This window comes from Trichechus manatus, unplaced genomic scaffold (assembly GCF_000243295.1).
Source record: "Trichechus manatus latirostris isolate Lorelei unplaced genomic scaffold, TriManLat1.0 scaffold00105, whole genome shotgun sequence".
NCBI lineage: Eukaryota > Metazoa > Chordata > Mammalia > Sirenia > Trichechidae > Trichechus > Trichechus manatus.
In genome coordinates, this window is record NW_004444041.1 from 6,399,515 (window position 1) to 6,423,687 (window position 24,173).

Here is a 24,173-nt window from a genome sequence, read left to right on the forward strand (position 1 = left end):
GCAATGATTAAGTGCCTGGCTGCTAACGAAAGGTCAGTGGTTCAAACTCAGCAGCCACTCAGAGAGGGAAAAGACCTGGCAAACTGCTTCCGTCAAGATTGTTGTTATTGTGTGCCCTCGAGTTGATTCTGACTCATAGGTACCCTACAGGACAAAGCAGAACTGCCCCATAGGGTTTCCTAAGCTAAAATCTTTACAGGAGCAGATGGCCAGGTCTTTTTTCCCTCGAAGCGACTGGTGGATTTGAACCGCCAACGTTTCAGTTACCAGCCAAGCACTTCACCACTGCACCACCAGGCTTCCTTCTGTAAAGATTACAGCCTAGGAAACCCTAGAGGGGCAGTTCTACTCTGTATAGGGTTGCTGGGTGGGAACTGACTCGATGGCAACCAACAACAGAGGAAACTGAGCTTTGAAGCCTAAAGTCACAGACCAAGTTAAGTGGTGAAGACAAGACTCAAGCCTGAGTAATTGACTACAAAGCCCATGCTCTTAAGCGTTATACTGCACTGCCTCCTCCTAGGTGCTCTATTATGGTTGGTGTTACTAAGGTTGTTAAATTGTACTCAAAAACTTACACCATTTAGTTTGAAAAAAAAAAAGACATCCTCAGAATAAAAATTAAAATATTTCTAAAAAAATTGGATTTCTTAAATTGAGAACCTTACAAATTTAGGACTGTAATAGATCTCAAAGCTAATCTAGTGTTTATTCCTACTTTTAGAGGAAAACTCTTACATGGAACTCATATATATAAACAGACAAAACAGAGAGGGTCTGGTTGAAGCAAGAGTGACAGGCTTGGAATCTCACCCATCCAAACAGAGTCTCATCCCAGGACTCCAAAAAACACATCTAAAAGCCACCGAGCTAATCCAAGGCCCTCACTTAGAAGAGGGACATGACACTCAGGCAGCTTAAGGAACTTTCCAAAGTTACAGTAATACTTCAATTAATTTCAACACTACTTGTGTTGAAATTTATACCAGTGTTTCTTTGGGAGAAAGGAGATATGTGTTCATCAACTCTCCAGAGCAAATATTCAACATTATATTTCATATTTGGAAAATTTAATAAAAAAAATTTTCATAACATTCAGTATAGAAAGGGAATGAGATATTCTAATAATCATCAAGGAAGGAAAGAAATTTAAAAAATTAAGAAACATGAACTCTACAGCCATTGCTCACATATAAATTTATTTGAGTCTACATACCTTCTTCTGCAGTGACATATCCAGTGTCAAATCAAGATAAACACCTTGCTTTGGATAAGTGAAGTCTAGAATTTGGTATTTCTTAAGAAGGTGAACAGCCTTCTCCACCTCGTATATCTGCCTTGGGTATAAGCGTTTTAAATAGACATCATCTTCAGGTTCGCCTTCCATACAGGGGTATGACTTTATTTTTTCTATCTCATTTTTTTTTTCATCTGATGCTTTTTCCTTGGGGCCTTTTTTTTTCTTTGCAGGCCTTAAAAACAAAAACAAAAACTCAACAACAAAAAGAAAAATATCCCAATTAAAAAATGGGTAAAGAACTTGAACATACATTTCCCAAAGAAGATATAGAAATGGCCAATAAGCACCTGAAAAGATGCTCAACATCATTAGTCACTAGGGAAATGCAAATGAAAACTACAATGAGATACCACTTCATACCGCCAGGATAGCTATTATCAAAAAAACTGAAAATAACAAGTATTGGTGAGAATGTGGAGAAACGAGTCCTCCTCCATTGCTGGTAGGATTGTAAAATTATGCAGTTGCTGTGGAAAACAGTTTGGTGGTTCTTCAAAAAGTTAAACATAGATTTACCATATGACCCAGAAATCTCACTTCTAGAAATAGACCCAAAAAATTGAAAGGACTTAAAAAAATAATTGTATACCAATGTTCACTGCCACATTATTCACAATAGCCAATAGATGGAAACAACCCAAGTGTCCATCAACAGATGAATCAATACACAAGATGTGGTACATACATACAATATGTATGAATATTATTAGGACATAAAGAGAAATGACATTCTGATACATGGCTGAACCTTGCAAACATTATGCTAAATAAAATAAGTCAGACACAAAAGAACAAATATTATAGGATCCCACTTACATGAAGTATCTAGAATATGCAAATGCATAAGCAAAAGTAGATTAGTGGTTACCAGGGGCTGGAAGGAAGAAAGAATGGGGAGTTATTGCTTAATGGGTACTGAATTTCTGTGTGGGGTGATAAAAAAGTTTTGGAAAAACAGAGAGGTGATGGTTATACAACATTGTAAATGTAATTAACGTCACTGAATTGTACACTTTAAACTGGTGAAAATGGCAAATTTGTTACATATATTTTACCACAATAAAATTTTAAAAAGGATAAAAATCAAGATCAGTTATCTCAATATGTATTCGAAAAGACTTAAAATAAAAAAAAGCAAATATATGAAAGAGACAAGAAATTAACAAAAGATAAATTTTAATTCAAAAGCACAGGTTGCTGTACAAGTTTTCTAGTTCAACAAATATAAAATCAACATTTGTGTTATTTGCAGTTGATACAAAGTTAAATGAGACATAAACCCTACTCTCCAGAAACTTACAGAGCAGTGGAGGAAATAGACATGCAGAGATAATTTCAATATAATGTGGTAAGCACTATGCAGATGTTAGCAGAGGCTTAGGGAAAAAACACTTAACCCATCCTACCAGATTAGGAAAAGTTTCCTGGAAGAGATGACCCCAAAGTCAATTCTTGAAGCGTAAAGAAGAATTAGCCTAGGTATATACACAAAAGAAATGAAAACATAAGTCTATACAAAAACTTGTACATGAATGTTCATAGCAGCATTATTCATAATAGCCAAAACTACCCAAATGTCCATCAAATGATAAATAGACACAAACTGTGGTATTTCTATACAATGGAATATTATTTGGCCATGATAAGGAATGAAGTAGAGATACATGCTATAGCATGGACGAACTGAAAACTTTATGCTAAGAAGCCAGTCATAGAGAGACCACATATTGCATGATTCCATTTATATGAAATATCCGAATAGACAAATGTATAGAGACCAAAAACAGAGTAGTGGATGCCTAGGGCTGGTGGAGACGGGGTGGGGTGGGGGTGGGGGTGGGGGGAGTGAATAGAGAGGGTTTTTTTGGAGGGTTATGAAATGTTCTAAAATTGATAGTGGTGATGGTTGCATGACTCTGTGAATATACTAAAAACCATTGAGTTGTACACTTAAAATGCATGAACTGTATCTCAAAAAAGCTGTTATTAAAAAAAAAAAGCAATCCAGGCAAAAAAAAAAAAAAAACATGATAAAAGATTAAAGCATGAAATAAAATGGTATATAAGGGGAGCTGTTATAAGCTCTGGATGACTAGGGCAGGGGTTGGCAAACTTTTTCTGTTAAGGACCAGAGAGTAAATATTTCAGGGTTTGTCTCTGCCACAACTACTCAACTCTAAAAACAGCAACAGTGCAATATTTAAATGAATACGTGTAGCTGTGTTCCAATAAAACTTTATTTATGAATACTGAAATTTAAATTTTGTAACTTTCATGTGCAAAAAAATATTCTTTTTATTTTTTTCAACCATTTAAAAATGTAAACACCATTCTTAGCTCGTGAACCCTACAAAAATGGGCCATAGCTTGCTCACTCCTGGCAAAATAGAAGGCAGGAAATGGTGGAAGATGAGTCTGGAGAATCTAAATCACAGAGGGCCTCCTCTAGGGGCAATGAGAAGCCACTGAACGGGAGTGACATCTGTATTTCAAGTAGAATATTTTGGCTGCAATGTAAGGGATGGATCTGAAGGAAGCAAAGTTTAGGTCAACTAAGAGACAACCACCTCCCTTTCTTCCCAAAGAGATATGAGAGTCTGAATCTCAACAGTGATGATAATAAGGCAGGAGAAGAGATGACAGATTAGAGATTAACCAGTAACCAGTTGCCGTAGAGTCGTAGAGTCGACTCTTGACTCATGGTGACCCCAAGTATGTCAGAGTCAAAGTAAATACTGAAGATAGGGAGAGGGGAAAGAGAAGACCCTGGAAGACTTTTTTAGGTTTCTAGGTTAGTAGACTAGGCATAGAGTAGTATCATTAACTAAGACTAAAAATAAAGAAAGCAAAACAGGTTTCTGGTGAGGGAGGTAGTCACAGAGATGAGTTCAGTTTGGGGGAGAGTTTGAACATGTGTCCGAGTGCATCACTGACCTCAATTCTTTACCTTCTCTCCATTCAAGTCCATTTGCTAGGTGACTTTGCAGCTCCTCCCACTAAAGGGATGGAGTACATTTTCCAGCCCCTTAATTTGGTCATGTGACAGAATAAAGCAAAAGCAACAGTATTCCAGTTTTGTGCCTAGGCCATAAAAGGCTTCATGTTTCCACTTACATGTTTGCATTTCTGTCATTTTCATAAGAAGGACATGCCTGGGCTAGGCCAAAGGCACGGGGATGAGAGACATGTGGAAGGAGCCACAGAGCCCCAGGCTAGATTAGACAATTCTCAGCTGACCTGCAGACTCACAGATGCAGATGTGTAAGTCCAGCCAAGGTCACCAGAGACACCCACCCAAACCCAGCCTAGCAGGTGATCTATAGATGTGTGGTTAATGATAATTGGCGTGGAATAGTTTGTTACATAGCAAAAACTAACAAGGTGCTTACAAAATATCTACGAAAATATGTACAACAGGTATTGCAGATAAGAGTTTGAAGCTTAGAAGAAAAGTCAGAACTAGTGGTGCTTTATTTTCTCAGCATTAATTCAAATCATACCTAGGATCTTACAACAATAAAATTTTTAAATTAGTAAAATAGCATTCTGGAAAGATGTTTCGGTTCTGTGGTAAACAGAATAAGGGCCTTCCACCCCAAAGATGTCCATATCCTAATCTCTAGAATCTGTGAATATTTTACCTTACCTGGCAAAAAGGATTTTGCAGATGTGATTAAGGTTAAAGACCCTGAGAGAGGAGATTACACTGGATTATTGAGGAGGACCAATATAATCACTTGAGCCATTAAAAGCAGAGAACTGCAGCTGTGTCTGACAGAGATGGGATGACGGACGGCAGAAGAGGCAGGGGAAATTCAATTGTGAAAGGGACTCAACTTGCCATTGCCAGCTCTGAAGATGAAAAGAAAGTAGGAGACCATGAGCCAAGCAAGGAATGCGGGTGATCCCTTAAAGCTGGGAATAGCTAGGAAACAGATTCTCACTTAGAGGCTCCAAAACATAATGAAGCCCAGCCAACACCTTGATTTTAGCTCAGTCAAACCCATGTCAGACTTCTGACCTATAGAACTGTTACATAATAAATTTGAATTGTTTTAAGCCACAAAGTTTGTGGTAGTTTGTTATGGTAGTAATAGAAAACTAATATAGGATCCTATAAAATTTCTGTGAAAGAAACGGATGACAGTAAAAAAAAAAAAAAAAAAAGAAAGTTTTTTTAAAAAAGGACCTCTAAAATCAATCCAATATTCAATTCCATTCTCACTTTTAGGACTCAATAAATGCTTATTACCACCAGTAATGATAGTATCCTCCCAGCTAATGAGCAATTCCACAGAACAGCAGATAATGACAATGTTCATTTTTAATGGGATGCAGGTGTCCTTCCAGATGGGCCACAGCAAGTCTGAGCAGGTGCCCAAGTGGATGGATGCCACACATCTCAACAGATACCTTGGAAGTGCTCCACAAAATTCTGAAATCTTCAAAACTTGAGAAACTACACTGTAATTTTATATGTGGTAAAAGAGCAGTGAGGTTAATAGAAGATGGAGCCTAGACAGCCTGCTTTAGGATAAACTCTTATCTAAAACAAATAAAGTGAACAAATGTTCTAGCTATAGCCTCCAGGTTTATTTTATGTTGATTTCATCACTAAATTTTCAATCACATAAGAACCCATCTATTTAATTTGCAATTATTATGAAATTCCCAGGGGCTGAAATAAGATTTTCTTAAATTAATAAGTATTTTCAAAACACAATTTAAAAGTCTGATGGATAAAGAGATTGACTTGGGTATATAAAAATGTATTTAGACTTTGGACCTCATTTCAGAAAATATTTGAGGTGGCTCAGTGAAAAAAAAAAACAATTTTTTAAATTGTACTTTAGATGAAGGTTTACAGAACTAGCTTCTCACTAAACAATTAGTATACATATCATTTTGTGACATTGGTTGTCAACCCCACAACATGTCAACAGTCTCCCCTTCTCAGACTTGGGTTCCCTATTATCAGCTTTCTCAGTGAAAAATTTTTTTAAGTTTCAAATGGACTGCTTAAGTTAAAAAAAAAAAAAAAAGAAGTATATCATCACCAAAACACAGATCAACCTCAGAAAAACACATTCTTAAAAAAATAAAAAATAAAAAACCTACATTGGAACACACTCCCTCCCACACTGGTGGCGTAGTGGTTAACAGTTCAGCTGCTAACAAAAAGGTCAGCAGTTCGAATCCACCAGGCGCTCCCTGGAAACCCTATGGGGCAGTTCTACTCTGTCCTATAGGGTAGCTATGAGTCGGAATCGACTCATGGCAATGGCAACAGGTTTGGTTAGGTTTTTTTTTTAAGCTGTGAATGTGACCTTATTTGGAAAAAGGGTCTTTACAGATATAATCAAGTTAAGATGAAGTCACAGATGTGATCATGTTGGGCGCTAATCCAATGGACATGTTATCATGAGGGATCAGTCCCTGGAGAAGGACATCATGCTTGGTAAAACACAGGGTCAGCGAAAAAGAGGAAGACCCTCAATGAGATGGAATCCCACAGTGGTTGCAACAACGGGCTCAAGCAGAACAACGATTATGACGATGGCGCAGGGCTGGGCAGTGTTTTGTTCTGTTGTACACAGGGTCACTATGAGTCTGAACCGACTCGACGGCACCTAATAACAACAACAGAAAGGTTTTTGGAAAAGATCGGAAATACTGGCCTGACAGAGACTGGAGAAACCCCAAGAATATGGCCCCCAGACACCCTTTTAGCTTAGTAATGAAGTCACTTCTGAGGTTCACCCTTCAGCCAAAGATTAGACAGGCCCACAAAACAAAACAAGACTAATGGGGCACAACAGCCCAGGACAAAGACTAGAAGGCAGGAGGGGGCAAGAAAGCTGGTAATAGGGAACCTAAGGTCAAGAAGGGAGAGTATTGACATGTCGTGGGGTTGTTAACGAATGTCAGAAAACAATATGTGTACTGTTTAATAAGAAAACTATTTGTTCTGTAAACCTTCATCTAAAGTACAATTAAAAAAAAGAAGGAAGGGTTTTTGGGAAGGTGGGGAGAAACAACTGGCATTCTGAGCCAAAGTAAACAATTTAGCTGCAGTTACCTGGGTCACTAAACTACAGTAATAATTATACACACATGAGAAATAAGAGACTATTCTCACACGGTAAGTTTCTCCCTATCTCATCTGCCTCCTAATTCCACAATTTAAAAAGGAAAAATAATCCCATGGTCATACCAAACAGAACAAAATAAGAACAATTCAGTGCTATAATAAAGCTCATTTCAAAACATTTCAGTATCACAGAAAACAAAAATAAAACATGATTTAAAATAACAAAACAAAAACCTTTGAGCATCTGTGACCCCAGACAGACCCATCAAAGTCCTTCCAGAGATGAAGAACATTTTACATTAAGGAATTTGTGGGAGGTGGGAAGGGGAGGATACCAACTCTGAAACTAAACTGAACTAAACAGAAAATGCCTAGGGCGAGTAAATTTTTTAAATGTCACGTCTCACGTGACCCTCCTGAAGTCATAATTCTTTATTTTATTCTATTGTGCTTTAGGTGGAAGTTTACAGCACAAATTAACTTCTCATTCAAAATTTTATACACACACTGTTTCGAACATTGGTTGCCCTCCTCACAATGTGCCAACACTCTCTACCTTTCCCTTTGCACTCCAGGTTCCCAGTGTCCATTCTTCCAGTTCTTCTGTCCCTTCCTGCCTTCTCATCTTTGTTTTTGGTTGCCCACTTGGTCTCCTATACTTGATTGAACTAAGAAGCATGTTCCTCACAGGTATTGTTTGTTTTATAGGCTTGTCTAATCTTTTGGCTGAAAAATGGGCTTCGGAACTGGCTTCAATTCTGAGTCAGCAGGGTGTCTGGGGGCTGCAGTCTGGGGGTTCCTCCAGTCTCTGTCAGACCAGTAAATCTGGTCTTTTTTCGTGGATTTGAATTCTTTTCTACATTTTTCTTCCATTCTGAGATCCTTTATTGTGATTCCTGTCAGAGCAGTCAGTGGTGGTCACTGGACACCATATAGTTCTTCTGGGCTCAGGATGGTGGAGGCTGTGATTTCTGTGGTCCATCTGGACTAATACTTTCCTTGTGTCTTTGGTTTTCTTCATTCTCCCTTGCTCTGGATGGGATGGGACCAATAGTATATCTTACATGGCTGATCGCAAGCTTTTAAGACCCCAGACGCTACTCACCCAAGTAGGATGTAGAACATTTTCTCTATGAACTTATTTTATGCCAACTGACCTAGATTTCCTCTGAGGCTATGGTCCCCAGCCCTCAGCCTCAATAACTCAGTTCCTCAAGGTGTTTGGATGTGTCTCAGAAGCTTCTATGAGTTTACCTTGGTCAAGCTGTGCTGACTTCCCCTATATTGTGTGTTGTCTTTCCCTTCACCAAAGTTAACACTTGTCTACTATCCACTGATTTCCTCTCCCCAGGCCACCCCTCCCCATAACCATCAAAGATTGTTTTTTTCTGTGTGTAAACCTTTCCTGGGGTTTTTATAATGGTGGTCTCATTATAAAAACCCAGTGATTGACTTATTTCACTCAGCATAATGCCTCCAGATTCATCCATTTTGTGAGATGTTTTACAAATTCATCATTTTTCTTGTTGCGCAGTATTCCATTGTGTGTATGTACCATAGTTTGTTTATCCATTCATCTGTTCACGGGCACTTAGGTTGTTTCCATCTTTTTGCTATTGTGAATAATGCCACAATGAACATGGGTGTGCATATGTCTATTTAAGCGATGTCTCTTATTTCTCTAAAATATAGTACTAGGAGTAGGATTGCTAGATCCTATGGTATTTCTATTGCAAGCTTTTTAAGGAGGCACCATCTCTTTTTCCATAGTGATTGTACTATTTTTCATTCCTACTAGCTGTACATAAGTGCTCCAATCTCCCCACAGCCTCTCTAATATTTGTTATTTTCTGGCTAGGTTTTTTTTTTTTTTTTCTTTTTCTTTTGATTAGTGTCAGTAATGTCAGGGTGAGATGGTATCTCATTGTAGTTTTGATTTCTGTTTCTCTAATGGCTAATGATTGCAAGCACTTCCTCATATGTCTGTTAGCAGCCTGAATGTCTTCCTTGGTGACATGTCTGTTCATATTCTGTGCACATTTTTAATTGGATTATTTGTCTTTTTCTTGAGGAGTTGAAGTATTCCATAGATTTTAGAGATCAGACCCCTTGTCAGATAAGTCATAGCCAAAAATTTTTCCCAGTCTGTAGGTTCTCTTTTTATTCTTTTGGTGAAGTCTTTTGACAAGCGTGTTTAATTTATTTTAGGAGTTCTCAGTTATCTAGTTTATCTTCTGGTGTTTGTGCACTGTTAGTTGTGGTTTGTATTATATTTATCCCGTGTATAAGGGCCCCTAGCAATGGCCCTATTTTTTTCTTCCGTAATTTTTATCACTTTAGATTTTATATTTAGGTCTATGATTTATTTTGAGTTAGTTTCTGTGTATGGTGTAAGGTAGAGTTCTGTTTCTTTTTTTAACAGATGAACATCCATCACATGGAACTTCATTTGCTGACATACCATGACTCAAAATGAGAAGAAACAGCTGCAAACATCCCTTAATAATCAGAACGTGGAATGTATGAAGTATGAATCTAGGAAAATTGGAAATGGTCAAAAATGAAATGGAATGCATAAACATCGATATCCTAGGCATTAGTGAGCTGAAATGGACTGGTAGTGGCCATTTTGAATTAGACAATCGTATTATTTACTATGCCGAGAATGACAACTTATAAAGAGGAATGGCATTGCATTCATCGTCAAAAGGAACATTTTAAGATCCATCCTGAAATCCAGTGCTGTCAGTGATAGGATAATATCCATATGCCTACAAAGAAGACTAGTCAATATGACTAGTATTCAAATTTACACATCAACTACGAAAGCCAAAAATGGAGAAATTGAAGATTTTTACCAACTTCTGCAGTCTGAAATTGATCAAACGTGCAATCAGGATGCATTGATAATTACTGGTAATTGGAATGCGAAAGTTGGAAACAAAGAAGAAGGACTCGTAGTTGGAAAATATGGCCACAGAAACGATGCTGGAGATTACATGATAGAATTTTGCAAGACCAATGACTTCTTCATTGCAAATACCTTTTTCCACCAACGTAAATGGCGACTATACACATGGACCTCGCCAGATGTAATACACAGGAATCAAATCGACTACATCTTTGGAGAGAGATGATGGAAAAGCTCAATTATAGTCAGTTAAAACAAGGCCAGGGGCCCAGTGCAGAACAGACCATCAATTGCTCATATGCAAGTTCAAACTGAAGCTGAAGAAAATTAGAACTAGTTCACCAGAGCAAAAGTACGACCTTGAGTATATCCCACCTGAATTTAGAGACCATCTCAAGAATAAATCTGACACACTGAACACTAATGACCAAAGACCAGACAAATTGTAGAATGACATCAAGGACATCATACATGAAGAAAGCAAGAGGTCATTAAAAAGACAAGAAAGAAAGAAGACCAAAATGGATGTCGGAAGAGACTCTGAAACTTGCTCTTGAATGTAGATAGCTAAAGGAAAAGGAAGATATGATGAAGTAAAAGAGCTGAACAACAGATTTCAAAGGGTGGCTCGAGAAGACAAAGTATTGTAATGACATGTGCAAAGACCTGGAGACAGAAAACCAAAAGGGGAGAACTTGCTTGGTTGGTATTTCTCAATCTGAAAGAACTGGGGAAAAAAAAAAAATAATTCAAACCTTAAGTTGTAATGCTGAAGGGTTCTATGGGGAAAACATTAAACGATGAAGAGAGCATCAAAAGAAAATGGAAGGAATACAGAGTTACTATACCAAAAAGAATTTGTCGACATTCAACCATTTCAGGAGGTAGCATGTGATCAGGAACAGATGGTACTGAAGAAGAAGTCCAAGCTGCACTGAAGACACTGGTGAAAAACAAGTCTGCAGGTATTGACAATGGAGATGTTTCAACAAATGGATGCAGCACTGGAAGTGTTCACTCGTCTATGCCAAGAAATTTGGAAGACAGCTACCTGGCCAATCAACTGGAAGAGATTCATATTTATGCCTATTCCAAAGAAGGGTGATCCAACAGAATGCAGAAATTATTGGACAATATCATTAATATCACATCCAAGTAAAATTCTGCTGAAGATTCACTCAAAAACAGCTGCAGCAGTACATCCGCAGGGAACTGCCAGAAATTCAAGCCAGATTCAGAAGAGGACACAGAACGAGGCATATCATTGCTGATGTCAAATAGATCTTGGCTGAAAGCAGAGAAAACCAGAAAGATGTTTACCTGTGTTTTACTGACTATGCAAAAGCATTCAACTGCGTGGATCATAACAAATTATGGGAAACATCGCAAAGAATGGGAATCCTGGAACACTTAATTGTGCTCATGAGGAACCTGTAGTAAGACCAAGAGGCAGTCATTCGAAAACAACAAGAAAATTAGTGTGTGGTTTAAAGCCAGGAAAGGTGTGTGTCAGGGATGTATCCTTTCATCATACTTACTCAATCTGTATGCTGAGCAAATAATTTGAGCAGCTGGACTATACGAAGAAGTATGGGACATCAGGATTGGAGGAAGACTCATTAACAACTTGTGTTATGCAGATGACATAACCTTGCTTGCTGAAAGTGAAGAGGACTTGAAGCACTTACTGATGAAGATCAAATACTACAGCCTTCAGTATGGATTACACTTAAATATAAAGAAAACAAAAATCCTCACAAGTGGACCAATAAGCAACATCATGATAAAAGGAGAAAAGAATGAAGTTGTCAAGGATTTCATTTTACATGGATCCACAATCCACACCCATGGAAGCAGCAGTCAAGAAATTAACGGATGCACTGCATTAGGCAAATCTGCTGCAAAAGACCTCTTTAAAGTGTTAAAAAAGCAAAGATGTCACCTTGAAGACTAAGGAGCACCTGACCCAAGCCATGGTGTTTTCAATTGCCTCATATGCATGCGAAATCTGGACAATGAATAAGGAAGACCAAAGAAGAATCGATGCCTTTGAATTATGGTGTTGCAAAGAATACTGAATATACCACGGACTGCCAAACCAATCTGTCTTGGAAGAAGTACAGCCAGAATTCTCCTTAGAAGCAAAGATGGCGAGACTTCATCTCACATACTTTGGACATGTTATCAGGAGGGATCAGTTCCTGTAGAAGGACATCATGCTTGGTAGAAAGTCAGCGAAAAAGAGGAAGAACTTCAATGAGATGGACTGACACAGTGGTTGCAACAATGGACTCAAGCATAACAATGAACGTGAAGATGGCACAGGACTAAGCAGTGTTTCGTTCTGTTGTACTTAGGGTAAATATGAGTCGGAACCAACTCTACGGCATCTAACAACAATAACAACATCCATTTTTGCCAGCACCATTTGTTAAAAAGTTTCTTTTCCCCATTTAGTGGCCTTTGGTCCTTTGTCAAAGATCAGCTGATCATAGGTGGATGGATTTATATCTGGGTTCTCAATTCTGTTCCAATGGTCTATGCGTCTGTCATTGTACCAGTACCAGACTGTTTTGACTACTATGGCTGTACAGTAGTTTCTGAGATCAGGGAGTGTGAGGTCTCTTATTTTGTTCTATTTCTTCAGTAATGCTTCGCTTATCCAGCACCTCTTTCCTTTCCATTTAAAAGCTGGTGATTAGTTTTTCCATCTCATTGAAGAATGCTGTTAGCATTTGGATTGGGATTACATTATGTCTGTAGATGGCTTTGGGTAGAATTGACATTTTCACAATCTTGAGTCTTTCTATTCAAGAGCATGGTATGTTTTTCCATTTACGTAGGTCTCTTTTGGTTTCTTGCAATATGTTTTGTAGTTTTCTTTGTATAGATCTTTTATGTCCCTGTTTAGATTTATTCCTAAGTATTTTATCTTTTTAGGGGCTATTATAAATGGTATTGTTTTCCTGATTTCCTTTTCAAAGTACTCTTTGTTGGTATACGGGAATCCAACTAATTATTGAATGCTGACTTTGTATCCTCCTACTCTGCTGAATCTTTCTATTAGTTCCAGTAGTTTTCTTGTGGAATCTTTGGGGTTCTCTATGTATAGGATCATATCATCTGCTGAATGGGGTGCTGGTGGCGCAGTTTAAGAGCCATGGTGTACTATGGCTGCAAACTAAAACGGCTGGCAATTCAAATCCACCAGCCGCTCCTTGGAAACCCTATGGAGTAGTTCTACTCTATCCTATAGTGTTGCTATGTGATGGAGTTGACTTGACAGCAATGGGTTTGGTTTTTGGCTTTATGTATAGGATCATACCATCTGCGAATAGGGATAGTTTTGCTTCTTCCTTTCCAACTTGGATGCCCTTTACTTCTTTTTTTTGCCTTATTGCTGTAGCTAGGACCACCAGCACAATGTTAAATAGGAGTGGTGATAAAGGGCATCCTTGTCTTGTTCCTGTTCTCAAGGGGAATGCTCTCAGCCTCTCTCCTTTGAGGATGGTGTTGGCTGTTGGTTTTGTATAGATGCCCTTTATTAGGCTGAGGAATTTCCCTTCGATTCCTATTTTGCTGAGAGTTTCTATCAGGAATGGGTGTTGGACTTTATTAAATGCCTTTTCTTGTGTCGATTGAGATGACCATGTGATTCATTTCATTTGTTCTATATATGTGGTGGATTAGGTTGAATGATTTTCTAATGTTGAACCACCCTTGCATAACTGGTATTAATCCCACTTGGTTATGATGTATTATTTTTTTGATATGATGCTGAATTCTATTGGCTAGAATTCTGCTGAGAATTTTTACATCTATATGCATGAGAAATACTGGTCTATAACTTTCTTATTTTGAGGTGTCTTTGCCTGGTTGGCTTTATAGAATGAATTTCAGAGTATACCTTCCTTTTCTATACTCTGAAATAGTTTCAGTAGTACTGGTGTGAACTGTTCTCTGAATATTTGGTAGAATTCTCCGTGAAACCATCCAGGCCAGGGTTTTTTTTTTTTTGTCAGGGGTTTTTCAATTACCTCTTCAATCTCTTTTCTTGTTATGGGTCTGTTCAGAGTTTCTACCTCAGTTTGTGTTAGTTTAGGTAGGTAGTGTATGTCGTGTATCTTGTAGACAACATATTGGTGGGCCGTGCTTCTTCATCCATTCTGCCACTCTCTTGTCTCTTTATGGATGCATTTAAGCTACCTACATTCAGTGTAATTATTGATAGGAATAAGTTTCTTGCTTTCATATTGTTGTGGTGCTGATGGTTTTTTTTTTGTTGTTGTTGTTCCTCTTACTTTCTTGTGCTGAGTTCCTTTTGTTTGTGGATTTTTTTCTTTCATTATTTTAGATTTTGTGTTTACTGTGTCTTTATGTTTTTCTTCCTTTTTACTTTGATGAGTAGGTTTGTCAACTTTGTGGTTACCTTGAAAGGTACGTTTATCTCACTAAGTTTGAGCCAGTCTTTTATTACTTGATACTGCCATGATCTCCTCTCCATCTGAAAGTTCTATACCTACACTGTTTATTCCTTTTACTGTTTTGTGTTGTCATTTACAGATTGACAGCTCTGTTTCCCTCTTTTAATACTTTGAGATTGTTTTATTATGGAGAGTTCTTTACCTAGTTGGTATCTGGCTGATGCTGTCCTGTGTCCTATACTTTGGTTGTTGTCTGATGTTGGTTCTCTAACCGAAGGACTCCCTTTAATATTTTAAGTTTAACTTGGTTTTTATGAATTTCTTTAATTTCTACTTATCTGCAAATTTCCTAATTTTGCCATCGTATTTGAGAGAGAGTTTTGCAAGATGTATTATTCTTGGTTGGTATTTTTTTACTTCAAGGTTGTACATATGTCATCCCATTGCCTTCTTGCCTGCACAGTTTCTACCGAGTAATCAGAGCTTAGTATTACTGTTTCCCTTTGTAAATGACTTTTCCTTTTTCTAAAACTGCTCTCAGGATTCTTTGTTTCTGGTTTTGGCAAGTATGATTATGATATGTCTTGGTAACTTTCTTTTGGGGTATATTCTATATGGAGTTCACTGAGCTTCTTGGATGGTCAGTGTCATGGACTGAATTGTGTCCCCCAAAAGTATCTGTCAACTTGGCTATGCCATGATTCTCAGTACTGTGTGATTGTACACCATTTTGTCATCTGATGTGATTTTCTTATGTGTTATAAATCCTAACTCTATGATGTTAATGAGGCAGAATTAGAGGCAGTTATGTTAATGAGGAAGGACTCAATCTACAAGATTATATCGTGTCTTAAGTCAATCTCTTTTGAGATATAGAAGACAAAAGCAAGCAGAGAGACACAGGGACCTCGTACCATGGAGAAAGCAGCACCGGAAAAAGAGTACATCCTTTGGACCTGGGGTCCCTGCACCTGAGAAGCTCCTAGACCAGGGGAAGATTGATGATAAGGACATTCCTTCGGAGCTGAAAGAGAGAAGCCTTCTCCTGGAGCTGATGCCCTGAATTTGAACTTCTAGCCTACTAGACTATGGGAGAATAAATTTCTCTTTGTTAAAGCCGTCCACTTGTGGTATTTCTGTTATAGCAGCAGGAGACAACTAAGACAGTCAGCTTTTTGGCTTCCGTGATATTTGGGAAGTTTTCTGCCAGCAAATCTTCAGCAATCTTCTCTGAGTTTTACATTTTCTCCCCCTGTTCTGGAACTCAAATCATGCACAAATTTTTGCTCTTGATTGTTTCCCACATAATTCTTAGGTTTTCTGCACTTTTTTCATTCTTTTCTGATTTTTCCTCAAACAAAGCAGCATCCATGGATTTGTTTTCAATCTTGCTGATTCTGTCTTCCACTGTTTCAAATTTGCTCCTAAAATCTTCTACTGAGTTGTTCATTTCTGAAATTTGTCTATCTCTTGGATTTCTATTTTCTGTTTTTGTATAATATCTAATTGTTTATTTATTTTGATGTTTTGTTCTTATATTATTTTCCTGAATTCTTCTATTGCTTTGTCTATGTTTTCCTTGATTTGGGGTACGTTTTCCTTGGTTTTGTCTGTGTTTTCCTTGATCTCTCTTCTAATCTATTGGTAAGTAGTAAATATTAGGCTTTTAATTCCATATCAGGTAGTTCCACTGACTTTTCTTCTACCCAAAGTTTATCTGATTCTTTATTTTGGTCACTTTCTGAAGCCATCTTGTCTTGCTTTTTTGAAACTGTCTGCTGTCTACAAGACATTAAGGTATTATTTTCTTTATTTATGGTTTGTATGTTCATTTGTTTCATCCTGCTTTTTTGTTTTGTTTTCATATGTCAGGGCTGGAAGGCCAGGTGTGCTTTGCTGCTTGCTCGTCTGTGGACACAATAGCTCTCACCATCTTGTCTGGGTGGCAGGGCAGCAGCAGGCAGGGTGAGCCTGCTTCACTGTACAGTGGTTTGGTTAGGCGGCTCAGGGCAGACTGGGCAGGTGCTATCTGCCTGTTGATGTTGGTCCAGGGTTGGGAGTATTCACAGTGCCTCGACAGACAGGCAGGGGTGTCAGATGGGAAGTGGTATGGGCTGACTTCCCACTGTTCAGCAGCTGGTTGGGGGGATAGAGTGGGCCTGGTGCAGCAGGAAAAGGGGGAGGCAGTATATGGGGCTAGGTGTGGGGGGGAGAAAAGAGAGAAAGAAAGAAAAGGGTAGACAGCAGGTGGGAGCAGGGCAGACCTGGGTGCCAGCAGTTAACGGGGTTGGGGGGGGAGTGGCATACAGGTTAGAAGGGTGAGGGGTGGGAAAGCATGTTTTCTCTGGTTACCAGGTGCTCTGTCTCCTGTTGGGAGCTGTGACATTGCTTTCCCATATTCCCTGTCCAGGGTCATTGCTGGCTGTGTTCCAAAATGGCAATGCTGTGCTGCGTTAGTTGGCAGGGAATCTCCACTCTATCTCTTCTCGTTCTCTGTTTTCCATCAGTTTCTTCTTCCATTCAGTTTTTGATCTAGTTCTTCATCTTTTCATTTGATGCTTAGAGTTCCAGGATTGACCTCTGTATTTGTTTTACTTAGTTTTTCAGGTCTTTGCTGCAGAGGGACAGCACTGTGTATCTGTCTAGACTGCTATGTTGGCTCTGCCTCCTAGGGCATGTCGTTCTTAATGGAATGGAAATGTCTACAACTCTTATTTCTCCGTGTAATCACATAGATAAATTCAGTAACATCTCTGATGCTGGTTTATTTATCTTTTAAACTAAATTCAGAGCTTCTGCTTCTGCTTAGGATGTAAAAACTGGACAGTACATTAACAACAATAAAGAGCCAGATAAAGTCACAACTTTTCTTGAGAGCTGAACTTGCAGGGCAACCAAGTAACCTGAAATCCAAGGAGGGACTTCCCTTCTCCCGTGGCCCCCACCCTGCCCCTACACATACTGCCAGGACTATGTCATCAGAGACAAAGCACAATAGGAAGGTAAGCCAGTAAGAAAAAAATCAGCTACAATTTTAGGGCTAGCATGCATTATAAATACTCTGGGAGTCTCAGATACAAAGGGAGCTCAAACTCATTCCCAGCCTCTTTTCCAGAGCTCCATCAAGTGTACAGAAAAGAATGCGAGCATGACAGGAGACTAGGGAGCCTCATATGGGTGCAGGAAAGCAAGGAAACCCTGCCTGTGCCCAGACGCTTCTCTCAAATGGAGCAAAAATTAAAAGTCAAAAGGGCAGCAAAGCCTTTCACCCTCCAGGGCACAGGTAAACACTCATGGTGGCTGGAGGTAAGAAAGAAGATAGCAAACAAAAGTCATCCTCTACCCCTGGAGGAGGAGAAGAAAACAGTCCTGAGCCCTATATCCTACACCAGTATCATAGGGGAAGAGCCAGGAAACACTCCCACACAAACATGCAACAGATACATACCATCGGGAGAAGGGACAGGAATGCTATGGAAACTCCATCCCCAAGCTCCAGTCACACAGGGCCTACCTAAGACTAAGGCTGAACCTGTACGATAGAGAATCCCTCCTGCCACCCATCACAGCCCCTTAAGCACTGAGTAATAACAGCATTCTACTGTTAAGGGAGAAGCAAGAGTATAGCGAGACTCCCCCCCCCCGCCAAAAAGCCACAGCTGCACAAGGAAGGCAGAAAATTGAGGATGGAATGGAAACACTGAGAAAAACCCTCCGTCAGCCCAGCCCCTACCCTAAACACAAAGTAAAACCAAAAAAACTCAAACCAGTTGATGTCAAGTAGACCAACCCATAGCTACCCTGTGTGTGTCAGAGTAGAACTGTGCTCCACAGGGATTTCAATGGCTGATTTTTCAGAAGCAGATCTCTAGGCCCTTCTACTGAAGTACCTTGGGGTAAACTGCTAGCATACTGGAGGTAAACATAGCAACAACAAAACCAAAACCTATCTCAATTCCTGACTAGAGTGACTCAACACACTTTACTGATGGCCTCGCAGAAAACCAAAAAAAAAAAAAAGAACCAAAACTATTGTTGTTGAGTCAATTCCGACTCACAGCAACCCTACAGGACAGAGCAGAGCTGACACATAGGGTTTTCAAAGCTATAATTTTTACAGAAGCAGATTGCCACATCTTTCTCTCATGGAGCGGCTGGTGGATTCAAACTGCCAACTTTTCAGTTAGCAGCTGAGCACTTAACCACTGTGCCACCAGGGCGAAGAGCCCATTTCTTGGAGTAAATACTATTTACTTCAATCTGTACTATTCTACACAAGATGCCCAGCATTCAATAAAAAAATTACAAATACACACACACAAAAATAATAAGAAAAACAACCTGTTGTCAAGAGAGAAACAAAACCATATTCAGAGATGACCCAGTGGCCTTTTTGAAATCAGGATCTGCCACTGGCAAACAGAGGGTGTACGTTTGCACCTACAGGGAAGGGAGGAGGGGGAGACATTCAGAACTCCAGAGACAAGCAAGCACATGCCCTTCCACCGTCTCAGATCCTGACAAAAAAAATTAGTCATGAAAAAGCTATTTTTTAGTATATTATAAACAGTCAGTACATTAAAAATTAAAACTACAACTAAAATTATGAATACTATGATTCTCATCAAGCTATTAAAAAACTCTCATTGTCACACATGAAAAATATCTTGTAATTTTTCACAGTGTTAAGTATGCATATTTCTTATGCCATGGGTTTCAAATGAGTGAAAACTTTTAAAAATTGTACTGGAGTAGAATGTAAAGAAGACATAAAATGTAAAATTTCTATAGGACAAAAGAAAACATTCAAAGATACAATATTTGCAAAATAATTAACATTCCTAACAAATACTTTCACAAAGCATAAACAGACAAACAGCTAAATAGGAAAACAGGCAAAGGATATAAACTAGAACTACACTGAAGAAACACAAACAAAGATTGATGATATCCAAAGTTGTTAGGAATATAGAAAACTGGGCACTCTGACTTACTGCTGAGTGGGGATGTAAACTGGTATAACCAGTACTCCTCCAACTTCTCAATAACAAAAATAATCCAGGTACTATACATACTCAAAAGGAGCCTCCTTTCTAGTTACATTTCTGCCACATTCCTATTTATCCTATATTCAAGCCACATCAAACTATATTACATTCGGATCATTCACTTTCATGTCTTTTCACTACTGAAATACCTTTCTCCTTGCAAAGTCCCCTGCAAAGTCCTCTCTCTTTCAAGACCCAGCTCAAATACTATTTGCCCTACTATCCCCCAGATAGAACTAACTGACCTTCCAATTTCAGATCCCATAAGAGTTGGTCCATTCCTCTAATATAACAGTTAAAACATATTAAAGTGAAGTTATATCACAGACGTGCTAATTTATAATACATAAAAAGCTGCTACTAATCAACAGGAAAAATGAGACTACAACATGAAGAGTTCACAGAAAAGAAAATATAAATGGCTCTTAAACATATGAAAACATACATACAATCTCAATCATAATAAAATCTAAAACATAATACTATTTTTTAACCTATCAAATTGGCAAAGACAAAAAAAAATTCGACTGTGTGAGAAAATAGGCATTCTAATAATACTTGCTGGTAAGGATAAAAATTGGCATGATCTTTATTAAGGCAATTTGGTATTAAATCTATCAAAATTACAAATGCTCACATACTGTGATCCAATAATTCTATTTCTAAGAGTTTATACTATAGATATATTCATAATGTTTGACATGATCTATGTACATGATTATTTACTGTAAGATCATTTGTATTAGCAAAAGATTAGAAAGATAAATAAATGCCTATCAATAAAGGAATGGTTAAATAAATTATGGTATATTTACACAATGAAATATTACAGTTAAAATGACTAGGTAGCTCCACATGAAACAATCTCCAAGACATACTGGCAAGTTAAAAAAGAATGTAAGGTGTAAAACAAGGTGTATAGTACACTACCACTTATGCAAAAAACAAGTAATATAGTCATATAGTTATATGCATAGACCATCTAACGAAAAATTAGCGTAAGAAACTAGTTAATAGTGGTGGTCACCTCTAGGGAAGCACGACTGAGTGGCTAGAGGACAAGGGTGGGAGAAAGACCTACTTTTCACTACACACTCTTTCTACTGTTTGACTTGCTTACCATGAATATCTTTTCAGAAAATTAATGAATTCATTGTAATTAATAATTAAAAAACAAAAAACAATCATTGATGTTGGTTGTCAGAATATTATAGACTCCTCAAGGGCAAGGGAATATGTGTCTTATTAACTTCATATCACCAATATCTTGCACGGTATCTGACACATGGCAGATGTTCAACAAAGTATGTTAAATAAGAGATAATTGTGGTAAATTCGTCAAATATTCAATTCAGTTCACAGAAACAAAATATATTAGCAACTGAGAGTTTACAAGTTCACCAAAAATTTTCCACACTTTAGTTTTCATTTTGGGTATCCCATACACTAAGGATTGTATTCTAGGAAATTCAGCCAAATTTAAAATTTTGTAGGTTGAGTTCAATTTTCATTTCAGTCCTACCCTCCAAAGCCACTGCTTCCATTACTCTAAAAGCTGTGAAGAGTCATAGTTCTAGAATCAGACACTTCGGACTGAAATCCTCCTTCCAACACTTCTACCTGTGTGACTGTGGACAAGTTACTTAACCTCTCTGGGATTCCATTTCTCCATCTGTAAAATGCTTATAACAGTATCTGCACCTCATAGTTATTGCGATGATTAAATGAACTAATACATGTAGTGTGCTTAATATAGTAAGCATTCTGTAAATGTTACCTATCATTACTTATGCAGCTTGTCAGCACCTTATTATAACTGTCACTGAGCCACTTCTTCAGCTTCAAAAATGGTGAAATTAAGGAAGAAAATATTCAGAAAAAGGGTGATGTAACGCTCATCTCTCTCACTGTTTCTATACTTCATTAACATCAGTGTTACCTAAAACAAAACAATTAGTGCTAAGCCCCAGAGCTTGAAAGGTTAGCCCAACATCTGCCTTTCAGTCCTTTGCCTTAGTAAGGGGCAAAACAATAATACTATTAGGCTATCATACTGCCATTTGATTTAGCAAGGTCATGGCAGTATAAATGGAGAAAAGGATTAGGTTCCTATTTCAGTAAGAAATCAATTCTTGCCCTTGGAAATGAGAGTTGGGAGAATAAATTCCATTCCTTTAGGTTTCTACATGTTCAAACTTTATATAAAGCAATACAAGTTTATACTCTAATATATACATTCTGCAAATCTGAAATTCTACTATATAATCACAGTACAGGCATGTATTTTCAATACACGATCTACAAAAAGTACTCAACAGGAAAAAATGTAATTTAAAGAGCAAAAAGAGCTACACACACAATATCTTAATTAAAATTCATTGATTGGAACAGTGAGTTCTGTTCTAAAGAGGCAGTGATAGCATACTGGAAAAAGCTCAGGTTTTGGAGCTAAACTCCTTGGATTCAAATTCTAGTCCCAACACGTACTAGCTCTGTGACTTTGGGCAAGTTACTTAACTATCTGTGCCTTAATTGTCTTATCTATAAAATAGGGATGATAACAATAGTTTCCTGATAATGTTGCTGAGGGGATCAAATCAGTTAATGCATGTCAGTGTTCAATAAATATTAACTATTATTGTAATAAGTCTTACCTTTCTTTCAGGACTAAAGAGCAAAGAAACAGAAATGGTAAACCTTTACAATTATAAGTCTCTCTATATATTTATGGAGCCAAGCATAATGTTTATTCATTAAAATTTTAAATGACAGCAAATAAAATAGTAACTAAAAGAAAAAAAAAAACTTACTTTGTAGCAGCAGCAAAATGTCTGTTGAGCACCTGAACGTTTACAGAACAAGGAGAAAGAGATGCCTGATAAGCCGTCTTGGAAAGGCTATGCCTCTGATGATGTATCAAGACTTGAAAGAAAAAAATATGTAAAATATCAACATTAAATAATCATATTCACAATTTTTTACATTATAAAAATTAGTGTTTTCCAAAACAACAACACTCAGTATTATGTGATTCTTAACTATTGTTTTGAAACTGTAATAACAGTAACTGCATTTCTCAAAAGTAAGACCAGGTAAATGTATCTATATTTAAACCATTTTATCTTCATTTATTTTTAACTTAATCTAGTTTAGACTCAACAAAGTATGTTAGCTATACTGTTAGAGAATATGCAGATGTACCCCTGAATTTTTTTTAATAATTTAAATTTTATTTATTCATATTTTTGAATAGGTCATACATTCACAGAGTTGTCTAAGGCACTCCTGAAGAATAAAAACAAATTGAAGAGATTTGTCTTACCAGAGATGAAGATTTGTTATAAAGCTATGCTAATTAAGACACTTTGTTATTGGCACAGCTACAATAAGACAGACTAATAAAACAAAATAAACAGCCCAGCAACAGACCCATGCATATATAGATATTTGAAATAATGACAGAGATGTTATTGTAAGTAAATATGCAAGGAATTCAATAAGTGGTGCTGACACAACTGATTATACACAGTGAAAAAAAGTATAACTACATCCCTACTCAATGCCACACACAAAATATCCAATTTAGATATACTAAAAACTGATATGTGAATGGTAAAACCTTAAGGCTTCCAGAATATGGGAAAATATCTTTATGACTTTGGGGAAGGTAACAATTTCACAAACAAGCCCCAAATAAAAAACCTAACCCGTTGCTGTCGAGTCGATTCCGACTCATAGCAACCCTACACAGCACTAGCCAAAAAAGTGACAGTAGTGTTAAGAATTTCTGTTCATCAAAAACTACTTTAAAGACAGCAAAAAGACAAGCCCCAAACCAGGAAAATATATTAGCAACATATATAATTGACAAAGGATTAATATCCAGGATATATAAAAATATATCCAACTGAAAAGTAAGCAAAAGAAATGAACATACTTCTTGTCACATAACAATGTATATATAAAATTTTGTATGGGAGACTAACTTGAAATGTAAACTTCATTTAATGACAACAATTAAAAAAAAAAAGAAATGAACAGACTTCTAATTGAAAAGAAAACACAAATGATACATAAATACATGACAAGATGCATAACATTAGTAATCACATAAATACAAATTTAAATCACAATAAAATATAGTTTTATATCAATGCTATTCAAAGAGTAGTTAGTGGGCCTGTTTGTTACAGGTCTGCAACCAATTAAGATTACACCAGCATGTCTCCCCACGGCATACTGCCTACCTGCACCGTGCACTTGGCATCACACCGACAGGCTGTGCAGGCACGGCCTATTGGAACCTGCCCAGCACTGACTACCGACCGTCCTGGTGGCTGCGGTGAGGGCCACAAACAACCCGTCCCAGTGGCTCCTCTTCAGCCAAACCTGCCCAGCT

General features: G+C 37.7%; 1 protein-coding gene across 5 annotated transcripts in view; it reads right to left on the bottom strand.

Annotated features, from left to right (window-relative positions):
* The window catches only part of MRPL1 (mitochondrial ribosomal protein L1), a 168,145-nt gene that overhangs the window by 81,165 nt on the left and 62,807 nt on the right, over positions 1-24,173 (bottom strand). For all 5 annotated transcript variants that reach the window (XM_023737613.1, XM_023737612.1, XM_023737611.1 and 2 more), the window contains 2 exons: positions 22,585-22,696; positions 1,217-1,472 (listed from right to left, as the gene is read on the bottom strand). In XM_023737613.1, coding sequence (XP_023593381.1) covers positions 1,217-1,472; positions 22,585-22,696 — 368 coding nt within the window. The remainder of the gene's footprint in view (positions 1-1,216; positions 1,473-22,584; positions 22,697-24,173) is intronic.